At 39.1% G+C, this 11,035-nt stretch overlaps 1 protein-coding gene across 2 annotated transcripts; it reads right to left on the bottom strand.

Annotated features, from left to right (window-relative positions):
• Positions 1-8,906: 8,906 nt before the first annotated feature.
• LOC129771517 (origin recognition complex subunit 4) lies at positions 8,907-10,644 on the bottom strand. 2 transcript variants are annotated; one of them, XM_055775257.1, is made up of 5 exons: positions 10,566-10,606; positions 10,332-10,503; positions 9,931-10,276; positions 9,717-9,868; positions 8,907-9,658 (listed from the first exon to the last, which is right to left on the bottom strand). In XM_055775257.1, the coding sequence occupies exons 2-5, from the start codon at positions 10,455-10,457 to the stop codon at positions 8,972-8,974; spliced, it is 1,311 nt and encodes a 436-aa protein (XP_055631232.1). In that variant the 5' UTR covers positions 10,458-10,503; positions 10,566-10,606; the 3' UTR covers positions 8,907-8,971. The 2 variants fall into 2 exon arrangements, with proteins under 2 accessions (XP_055631232.1, XP_055631230.1); XM_055775255.1 differs by having other exon boundaries at positions 10,332-10,644.
• Positions 10,645-11,035: the final 391 nt, after the last annotated feature.

The following is an 11,035-nucleotide window of genomic DNA, read 5'->3' as shown; positions in this document are numbered from 1 at the left end:
TTCGACGAGGAAGCAAACATGTTCTGGGAAAATAGAATATTTGAGTTGTGGGAAAGATGGCGAAAAATTGTGAAACGGAACTATGGATATAAAATTAAATTATAATGCTTTGATTGAAAGTGATGTTTATGTTTTCCCAAAAATCGCTTTTCGAACAAAAAAAAAACATTCAACTCTTCGGACAACCCAAAATGAGCTATCCTGATTTATCCTGATTTTTATTTTCATTCTTCCTGATTTTTTCAAATTATAGTTGGCAACCCTGCTCGCAAGACGAAAACCGGTAAATTGGAAGAGATTAAGTAGATTTCGTGAATAAATTGGAAACAAATCTCTGTCAGTCGTTCATTATAACTCGAAAACAATTTGAAAATTATTCGAACACTTACCCTTCTTCTTCACGCAGAGTCGTAAACACTTTCACACGCTCCTTCAATTTGGTCCAGAGTGAATAATCCAGTGGATTGAGGCCTGAGCTACCGGATGGCTAACCATATGCCTGATCTGATAGGTTTGATGTGTTAAATGTTTTTCATGTTTTTGCTTGGTCATGTTTTTGAACAATTTTTGATTTTTTTTGTATCGTTCCAATCTTTTTTGTTTTCTATCTGGGCGTCTATAAATGGCTCACGCGTCGAACGCATTCACGAACGACATGATGGACATTGTGCAGACTACATAGGAAAAGCATTGTTATTAAAAGTAAAAATAATCAGACGAAATGAACGAACTATTTTTTTTCCCTCAATCAATACTAGCGTTCAAAATCATAAGGGCCCAACTGACATTTTAGTAGAAACTGAAATTTTAGTATCATTGAGGTTTGGGGTTTAGTTTAGGTTAATTTCTGTATATCCTCTTTCAACGTTATTCGTTGACACATTCAATTTTGTACCATTTGAGTAAATGACTGGTATGCCTAATATGTGAACTTCCCATCTTCCTGGCTACTAATACAATCAAAGTTTAACACAACCAAAATCCGTAAATCTTCCCACCTTCTATTCTTCATCTCAACACGAATCATTCATTGACAGAAAGTGAATTGAGCAGCGAGTAGATATGTTCCGCCCAAGACGGGTCTATGGTACTAGGTGAGGCCGTTTCGTCACTAAGTTGGTTAGGGGAGCGGTATATGAAAACAGTACGGAAGAAAGCAGAAGGGGAATTACTTGCTTGTAGCGTGAAAGAGACAGACTGATCACGAGCGAGCTTCGGCACTAGCGTATTGTGTTTTGTTTACAAACAAAACACAGTAGACTTCCAAGATGGCTGAAGAGTGGTTTTAGCAAGTTGGCCCACCTTAGGATATACTTCTAGGCGCCTTGGTTCCGCCCAGGGTACGTTTATGACAAGGTAATCTGGACTCGAAGTGTGTAGGACACGATTCACTTATACACTCTCAACTATGGCATCTTAGCTTTGACGTGTTTTGTTTTTTTTTTTTGTTGCAAATATTATGTGTTTTACAAACAAATTATTATCCCGAGGGATGTGATTCTTCGGACAGGACCAAAACAGCAATATCAAAAACATGTACATTAGCTTGCTTTACTCCAGTCCAGATTATTTCATGCTTATCAATGGTTCGGAAATACAATATCGTCGAAAACTGATACCAACAGGTGAATTTTTACAAATCCAGATTATACAATTAGCACACAAACAGTTTATTCTTAGTTGGTCCTATTGTCAGAAAGGCCAACGGTTCTCATGCCTCGGGAAATCAAAACCAGACGGCTCGCCGAAAGGTTTTGATTGACATCAAGCAAAAGTTGAGTCCAGTGAAAACATCAGTAACATCTACGGAATCGGTCCAGTTCTTTAATGGGATGAAACAAGACTATCCCGAGAGGGATATTCCGTCAAAGGAAATCGGGAGCAGCACCATTAACATCTCTAATGAAATCCTAGCTATTCGGTCGGTTCTGATAGCTTAATTCAGACACTGAGGCAGGATGTATCAGAGAGCTACAACAGAGGGCTTCAGAAAGCTAAAATCCGAACTTCCGAACCACAATTTCCCCTAGATTTTGATTAGGTTTTGAATCTAAATAGATTATCTTTACGCTGCAATAAAGAAATATATACATTAAGCAGAAATACAATAGAAATAAACTAATTTAGACAAATTTACTATACCACTCTATGATACTTGCAAAGCTAACACGTCACAGCCTCACTTTTACTGATGCACTAGTCAGTCCAGACTACCTTGTTATAAACGTACCCGGTGTTTCGCCCATCTTCTCGCACTCAAGGGGGGTAGTCTAGTCCAAGGCGTTGTACTATAGGTGGACCGCAATGTCAAAATTGTTGTTCGGCCATTGCTCGTGAAAAAACAAATCGTATATTTTGGGAACAAATGCAGCTCGCGCTTTACTGTCAAATCATAACAGTGAAGCAAAATGTTTTTAGTATATCTTTTCGCTTCTAGCTGCGCAATCAATGCCTTTCTTTCCAAGCGAAAAAAAAAGAGTACTATCAGCTTATGGCGATGATGACAAGAAATAACGCTGATTGTGACTCCACTGATTTTGCTCAGGGAGGAGGAGAATACTGTGCTTATACCGGGAAGGAGATTACCAGATCCAGAAGATCCGGAAAGGGCCGTTACAAGTAATTGGCTAGAGCAAAAGGAGGTTGTGCACTATTTTTCACGAAATTCTCAGCGAGTTGCTATACAACCCTAACCACACACCCAAACAAAAAGTAAATAATTCTGAAATTTACGTCTCGCAACTCGTCTCACGTCATGTCCTGAAAATGTCAAGAACGAAACACCTATCGTTCAGCATCTTGGTCTAGTCTGGAATTTTTTAGACATTCAAAAATATATACTAGAAAGGTTTTTTAGAAAATCCCATTACTACCGAACAGTGTTGCCACATTTTATTCTGTACCAGAGAGGTTAAAATTCTTTCTCATCTGTACTTTTTCGTCTAAAAATCTGTACCATCGAAAACATTCGTTGTGGAAATTTAGCATGAAAAAATTCTCACTTATTTACTACAAATACTACATTTACATTTGTAAGTCCTTCGTGTGTTTTATAATATAAGCATAGTTTTTTTGAATCTATATTACGAACTATCATGAATTAAAATAAAAAAAGTCGCTCCAAGCAATACTGCGGCGTAAAAGTCGTCATGTACCTTAATGTTGCTTTGTTCGAATGTAAGAAATTTCACACGCGGAAAAAAACCGGTATCAATCTGTACTTTTTGACGAAAATCTGTTTTCTGTACCGTGCAGAATCTGTACCAAAGAAAACGAAAAAAGTTGTTCCGTGTGGCAACACAGCTACCGAGTTTTTTAGTGATGTGCTACCTAATCTAGTACAGCTTTGGCACAAAACTTCACAATTCGATACAGGACAATCGGACTAGACCCACACAAGGAATATGGACTAGAGATTGAAAACTCATGACATGAAACTATAAGGCCGAGGACATAGTAAACGCGGTGCGGTGCGATGCGATTTGGAGCGATTAATTGGAGCTCATCGCATGATATGACATACTGCCCAGCAAACATTAAATCGTATAATTTTGCACGTGCTAAGTCTTACAAGAAATCAGAATAAATCATAATCGCATATAATATCAATCAAAGTATGTATCGTGTATATTTGAAATCGCATAAAATGTAAAAACTCGATTTTATATACCATTATCAAATTAAGTCGCAATTCGGTATAATAAACATCAATTTTATCATGTACATTGTCGTAAAATATACTTAATCCGCATCATATGCGTATATTACGCTGATGCACTTTGTGTGTCGTATAAGCATATAATTTAAATCGATTCAGTACTGTAGTAAATCGTGTTGCATGCTGAAGAAAATCATGAAACAGTAAATCATATTAGATCCTAATAAAGAACATATTACATCATATTGAAATGTCAATGAAATGCTGATGCACTCGAAAGTTTTAACCGCTGTTGAATTAAATTTCAGATAGCCGCGCGAGATAGCTGGTGGATGATAATCCAGACGACCGGAGTTGGAACCCACATCGGAGCAGTTTTCACCAAACATCAATCTGTGCCATTTTAAACATTCATATTCCACTCCCAACACAAGTCAATTAAACAATTAAAATTTCTACAAACATAAATACTCATATATAAAAATGGCGATTCGTGAGGCTATAATAAACATTTCACGAAAATATTTTGCGCCATTTTTTTTTCTATGTCTGTAATAAATCGTATATGAGTATGGAAAAAGTCGTATTTGGTGCTTTGACAATTCATGAATATATTCATATTAGATCGCAATTCAATTTCAACATAATCGCTATTATAGCCGGTCAAAGTTGCATATTCATCCAAACAAATTCTGTAAGCATTTGCCATGTATGTATATGGCCTCCACTTTTGCATGCATATGCCAGTTAGGCGCATTATATGCCAACCAAATTTTAGGGCATATGATGTTATATATACGCTTATTATACGATTTAATGTTTGCTGGGTGATCGCATTAGATCGCGCGTTTTTTTATGTTTGATCCCAATCCATTCTACATGTAAACAACCCAGCACAAAGATGTCAGATATGCTAACATATCTTCATTTTGTAAAAATTTGAATTGTGAGAAATTTAATTTAGTAATAAATTGTATGTATGCGATACTTTTCTCGAAAAAGCTTCAACCGAACAATTTAAAGTACAGCAAATGAAACATTTTTCTCAGTGGCATTTGGTTACTTTTTCTCTATTGCCTTATATTATTTTTATTCATTCAATCAACAGCAAATTTTCATTTTCATGTGCATGTGTTTTCCTGAATGCTCGTGTTTTTAGGACTCATTGCAATACATAGAAAAAACAGCAAAAGTGGTTTTCATTATGTAAGATAGAATAGAGTTTTATGATTTACCGAAAAAAACGAAAATAATAATTTAACAAATCAATTTTCATTTTCGCTCGATGAGTTCGAATGTGAAAATATTTATGAAAATCGTCTAGCAATCATCACTTGCGTTCACTCGCCTCAAAACACTTCACAAAAAAGTTTCGCCGCATTCAAATCCGCATCGCATCGCGTTCACTATGTACTCGGTCTATGTCTCTCAACTTTCTTGTGAGCAACCGAATTATTTCGGCCCGCCTCAGAAAGTGCTGGAAAGGTTCGATGGTGCGATCTTTTCAAAGTGGCTATACCAACTACCAGAACTGCGGCAACACACACGAGCTGGGTAGAGCTTTCATCGTGATGGGGGAGGTGCAGAAACGGGTGATTGGCTGGTGACAGATCAACGGAAGAATGTGCAGACTAGGGATGCGAGCTCACTCCTTCGACATTAGTATTATCAACATGATGTGGACCATCTAGTTAGTACCGATGACGATAAAGAAGAATTCTACGCGCAACTAGAGAGTGAATTCAATCGCTGCCCAAAACACGACATCAAAATCGTCATCGTGAACGCTCATATCAGCCAAGAAGAGGAATTCAGACCGGTAATTTATAGGTTCAGCGCCCATCCGCGAGCCAACGTAAACGACCTAAGACTTATCGACTTCGCTGCCATTCGTTGCAGTTTCTTCCAGCACAGCCTCCAATACCGTTACACCAGGTGATCAACTGCTCCCCTCTCTGAATGCTGGACCACTTGAAAGCAGCAGCACAGCAGAGACCGTCATCGGGTATGAACAACGAGGACACCAGAACGAATGGTTTGACGACGAGTGCCGAGCGCTTCTGAACGAGAAGGATGCAGCACGCGCAGCCATGCAGCAACGAGCGAATCGACAAAACGTGAAACGATACAGCCTGAAGCGAAGGCAGCAAACACATCTCTTTCGTCGCCTGGAAGAGAAAGATTTGGAGAAGATGGGGCTGCTTCACCGTTCTCGAGAATCGCGGAAGTTCTTCAAGAAACTGAACGCCTCGCACAAAGACTTTGTGCCGCGGGCCGAACAGTCCAAGAACAAGGAAGAAGGCATCTTGACGAACGAACACGAGGTGATCGAAATGTGTAGGAAGCACTATGATGAACACCTGAACAACCCGCATACAGGAAACCAATACGGTGTTGTTAAGGACTACACCGGTGCAATGAACAACGACGACGTACCACCCCCGACGATGGGTGGAGTTAAGTAGTTCTTTAATCAGCTAAAGAACCCCAAAGCAGCTGATAAGGGTGGTTTTGCAGTGGAACTCTTCAAGGGAGGTCCGGGAAAACTTGTGCATGCATCTGTTGAAAGCGAGGATCTGGGACACAGAACAGCTACCGGAAGGACGGGATAATCTGCCCCATCTACAAAAGGGAGGACAAGCTGGATTGTGGGAACTACCGTGCAATCATGATCCTGAATGGTGCCTACAAAATTCTTTCTCAGATCCTCTTTCGCCGTCTATCGCCAATAGTAAGTAGATTAGTGGGAAGTTATCAGGCCGGATTCATGCCCGGTGGCTCGACGATGGACCAAATTTTTACACTGCGGCAGATCCTCCAAAAGTGCCGCGATTATCATCTACGCATAGCATCTTCGTCGATTTCAGGGCCGCATATAATACAATCGACCGACGACAGCTATGGAGGATAATAGACGAACACAGCTTTCCCCGAATACTAACAAGACTTATGCAGGCAACGATGAACGGTGTGTGGTGCAGTGTGCGGATCTCAGATGAGCTGTCGGAATCGTTTGAGACTCACAGGGTACTTCGACAAGGCGATGTACTGTCCTGTCTGCTCTTCAACGTGGCACTGGAAGGTGTCATGCGGAGAACGGGCTTCAACATGTGGGGCACGATTTTCAACAAGTTTAGTTTATCTGCTTCGCCGACGACGTGGACATAATCAGAAGAACACATACGATGGTAGTGGACTTGTATACCCGACTGAAACACGAAGCAGAGCTGACTGGGCTTGGGATCAATGCGTTAAAGACTAAATACATGCTAGCAGGATGAACTCATCGCAACAGAGTTTTTCTTGGTAGTAGTATTGTGATCGACAGCGGCAAGCTCGAGGTTGATAACAACTGACAACAACAACAGTCGTGAAATTCGAAGAAGCATAGTCGATGGAAGTCATGCCTACTATGGGCTTCGCAAATCCTTAAGGTCCAACAAACTCCGACCTCGTACGAAGGTAACCTTGTACATATCTCTAATTCGACCGGTTGTTCTATATGGACACGAAGCATGAACAATGCTCGCAGAGGGTTCACAAGCACTTGGTGTTTTCGAACGCCGAATGCTCAGAACAATTTATTGTGGTGTACAGGAGAACGGGGTATGGAGAAAGAGAATGTATCACGAACTGGCGCAACTCTATGGCGAACCCAGCATCCAGGAAGTCGCCAAGACTGAACGAGTACGATGGGCAAACATACCACCCTTATTCGTTGAATTGTTTACTTGGTTTAATATCCTCAATGTTTGTGTTTTAATCTAAAAAATTGCTGAACAAATTTCCTATTTAATGGAACAGTAGAATCCCAATTACCCGCAGAATAGTCTGACAAGTTCACCGCGAATAACTAAAATCGCGGATAACGCAATAAAGAACTAAAAATGAAGTGCAAAATACGATAAAGATGATTCAGCATGAAAAATATGTTTTATCAGTACTGAAATCATTAAACTATCCATCTATAAGGCCGTGTACAGCAGTGGCCAGGTAATTAAAAGGCCATAACCAAAACAAAAGAGCATGATTCTGCCACACAATGACGAATTCTCGGAAGCCCTATAAATTTACTATGGAATATCGATAATCGGGGTTCTATTGTGTATAGTATTAATTTCTCGTTATATTATTAGGAGAATGAACCCCTTATACAGGGTGTTCAATAAGTTGGAATACACTTTAAAATGTGTAAAAAAAAATAAAAATACAAGATATTCTTTTCTGTTTTTCTTCTTTACTGTGAAGCACCTCACCGTGCTAGCGTGTGAAACGCCAAACGCGGTCGCGCGGATTTCACACGGCCCTTGGCCGAGTCCGTCCGTCTCATGGTACGAAAGAACTAGTTCGACAAAAAGAGTGAACGAACGGTCGCTCTTTTTTGAAGAACGGTAATTCGCCCCACGAACTGATTGCGAGTGAAGTTTGTGAGCGAACTGATTCCGAAAGAACTGTTTGTAAGTGAACGGTTTGTGAACTGTTTGAGAACGAACTGATTGAGAGTGAACTGTTTGTGAACGAACTGATTCAGAACGAACTGTGTGCGAGTGAACTGCACTGTTTGAAAACGAAGTGTTTGCGGGTGAACCGTTTGCGAACGAACGAGTGCAGCTGAACTGATTTGTGCTGGATGGAATGGATGAATATAACGCTTGTAAGAAAAATAAAACGATATTGTTATTTACGAGCAAAATGCATGTAATGCAGGATTTATTTTGTTGATGTATACTCAATTTTGGGTTAAAAATAAATTTTGATTTTTAAAGGCAAAGCTATATATTTTCAATTTCATGTGTTTTTTCAATTTCGCGTAACATTCATATACTTCCTGATTATCAAAAAAAAATCTGAGGGAAGCTGGTGCGATTCATGGATTAGGAAAACATAAAATCTTCTAGTGAGGGCAAGTTAAGAATTTTTTTTTTTTACAATTTAATCAATGTTTTTGTCATGCGAAAATAATGTCAATTTTATTCGGATGTCCCTCACAGCAAATCTTTAAATTGAAAACTGCGTCAATGGTTTACGAAATTCTGCTTTTTAACCCCTTCCCTTCACTGCTCTGCTGAACGTGCAAGCGCCCTATGTTATGCGAGTACACTACAAGTGACACTCGATGTTGTACGGGAAAGGGTTAACTGGTGCAAAGACCAGTTAACGTTCGCCCAGTTAAAAAGCAGTCCAGTTAAATCAGTTTCAGTTATCGAATGATTACTGTAGCGCTAGTATTGAAAGAAATGAAACCATATTTAACTTATATCAGAATTTTATATTCAACATACACAAACAAATAAATTATTTAAAATTGTATTACTACACCAAAGAACTTTGTGCCCATTGGGATATTTCAGTCGGTAGGTTCTGCGAGCGCATTACCCCTTGATTAATCTGACCATACGTAAGAAGTAACCTTTGCAGTTGATATTCTTTTTGTACCTTAGATGTCACTCCGCTAACGGGAGCAATAAGTTCCAAGTGTTTGATATGTTCGAAGGCCTTCAGTATAACGCTTCGTTCAATACCTTGCATCGTTGAGCTCGAGTTAGCAAATTTGTTATAACGCGTGAGTATCATTTCGAAGTTGAATGGATCGCGATCGTAAATTTCAGAATGATGTTTCATCGCTATGAGCAAGCACAACTCGAGCACCGATAGCCCACAAAGCATGTTGATTTTTTCGTCACATTCAAATTGCTGTCCAAGTTGCTGGACACTCTCCACGGTGATCAGAGTATTATCTTCGCTCAGCTGGGAAACTAATTCAAACAGCCATCCTTTGAATGTACCTTCAATAACATCGTATTCGTACAAATTTTGCATAACTGTTCTCACTTTGGGACTTGAAGCAAGTTCATCAATATGTTTATTCCACTGAGTGATATATTTGGAGTCAAATGAATACATGTTTGGGTTGAAGACACGTCGCAAAAGTGGAAGTTCACGGTTTTGAAGTGCCTCCACAGAAATGGGTTTGTGAAGCTTAATGTATTCCTTCCGTTCCTAAAAAAGCAAGATTGGTATGATTTGATTCTAAAAAAATAATTGTAATTTGATCAACCTTATCTGTCGACAATTTCAATAACTTTTTAAATAGTTCAATCCTTCCTTCGAAGTCATTCATTGGTGGGAGTATGAATATTTGGCGATGAGAAAATCTAGACTTAACACGCTTTTCCAGAAGTTCAACGACATCCAGCCTTGCCGTTATTCCTACAGTGAAAATAATAGTTTTCAAATGAGTTAAAAATAAAACAACCAGGTTTTTTTTATACCTATTACACAGATGGGGGCCTGCGCGGACTGTGCAACATCGAATAGATTATACAGTAAAGTTTGGTTGTGATGGGAGCAAAATAAATCAAACTCCTCCAAAATGAAAACCACACTTTTGGACTTTCTCTTGTCGCCCGCTTTAAGACAGTCCAAAAGGAAAGCTAAATTTTCCGCAAATGAACCAAACACCTTTCCGTCTACGGCATTTTCCAGATTCATCTGGGCGGTAGCGGATTTTAGCGCTGATCGATCGTCCGTGTGCAAATACCCATTCAGGTATACAACTAGAGTATTTCTATAGAAGTTCTGGTCCGGCAGCAAGTCTGCTAAAACGGACGTAATTAGCTGCAATGTGATAAATTGTACTGAAATTGTTATGCTGCTCAACAATTACACATACCGTCGTTTTGCCACAACCTCTAGGACCCAACAGAAGCGCGCTATTTGATTCACCATGTTCGGCAGTCCGGAAAAGCAAATCACGAATATGGTCCCATTCCGTGCGGAATCCGTGAAAATTTGTCATATCCGTTTGAAGACGGCATTTCAGAAACTGACGGGTCTTTGTAACACTATTCGGTGAAATGGGCATAATATAGAATAAGCTTTTGAATGTTCCAATAATATTGTGTACAAAGAAGCTCACGAATTTAAATGCAAACAAATAAACAAACTGTTGCTGTATTGCGCCAAATAAAAGTCGACTAATTTATCGATATTGAGGCGAATGTTGACCGATCGACCGGTGGCACCAGCTATACGCGATGACAGATGCACAGTGTTGACGTCTGGCGGAGATATTCGTTTAGGGAGGCAATTTATTTTCTATCAGATTATCTGAACCGAAGGTAATTTTAAATTTTTCGAATTTTGAATGAAAATTGTTACTCTATGTAAATAACATACTACTTAAAAAATACCTTTATAACCTTTACTTATATATTTATCGATACATTTCGTAGAATTTTCACTAAAAATCTTCATTGTTATATAAAACATCATCAAACACATTTTTCGCTTGATATATTTCTACAATTTACGAAAAAACTTACTTTTCATGCATAATACATATTTGACACAGAAAAGTCAATTTTCATTCATAAT

The sequence above is a fragment of the Toxorhynchites rutilus genome, chromosome 2 (genome assembly GCF_029784135.1).
Source record: "Toxorhynchites rutilus septentrionalis strain SRP chromosome 2, ASM2978413v1, whole genome shotgun sequence".
NCBI classification, from domain to species: domain Eukaryota; kingdom Metazoa; phylum Arthropoda; class Insecta; order Diptera; family Culicidae; genus Toxorhynchites; species Toxorhynchites rutilus.
The sequence above is the reverse complement of the archived record's forward strand: the minus strand, read 5'-3'. Positions and strand labels throughout refer to the sequence as shown.

What these genes read in the sequence shown, in the direction of transcription:
- LOC129771517 (XM_055775255.1), bottom strand. Translation starts at nt 10,523, where the DNA reads ATGCCCATTTCACCGAATAGTGTTACAAAGACCCGTCAGTTTCTGAAA. An exon ending in GGCCCCCATCTGTGTAATAG is followed by an intron (nt 9,869 to 9,930) that starts GTATAAAAAAAA and finishes TTTTCACTGTAG; the next exon opens with GAATAACGGCAAGGCTGGAT. An exon ending in TGAAATTGTCGACAGATAAG is followed by an intron (nt 9,659 to 9,716) that starts GTTGATCAAATT and finishes TTGCTTTTTTAG; the next exon opens with GAACGGAAGGAATACATTAA.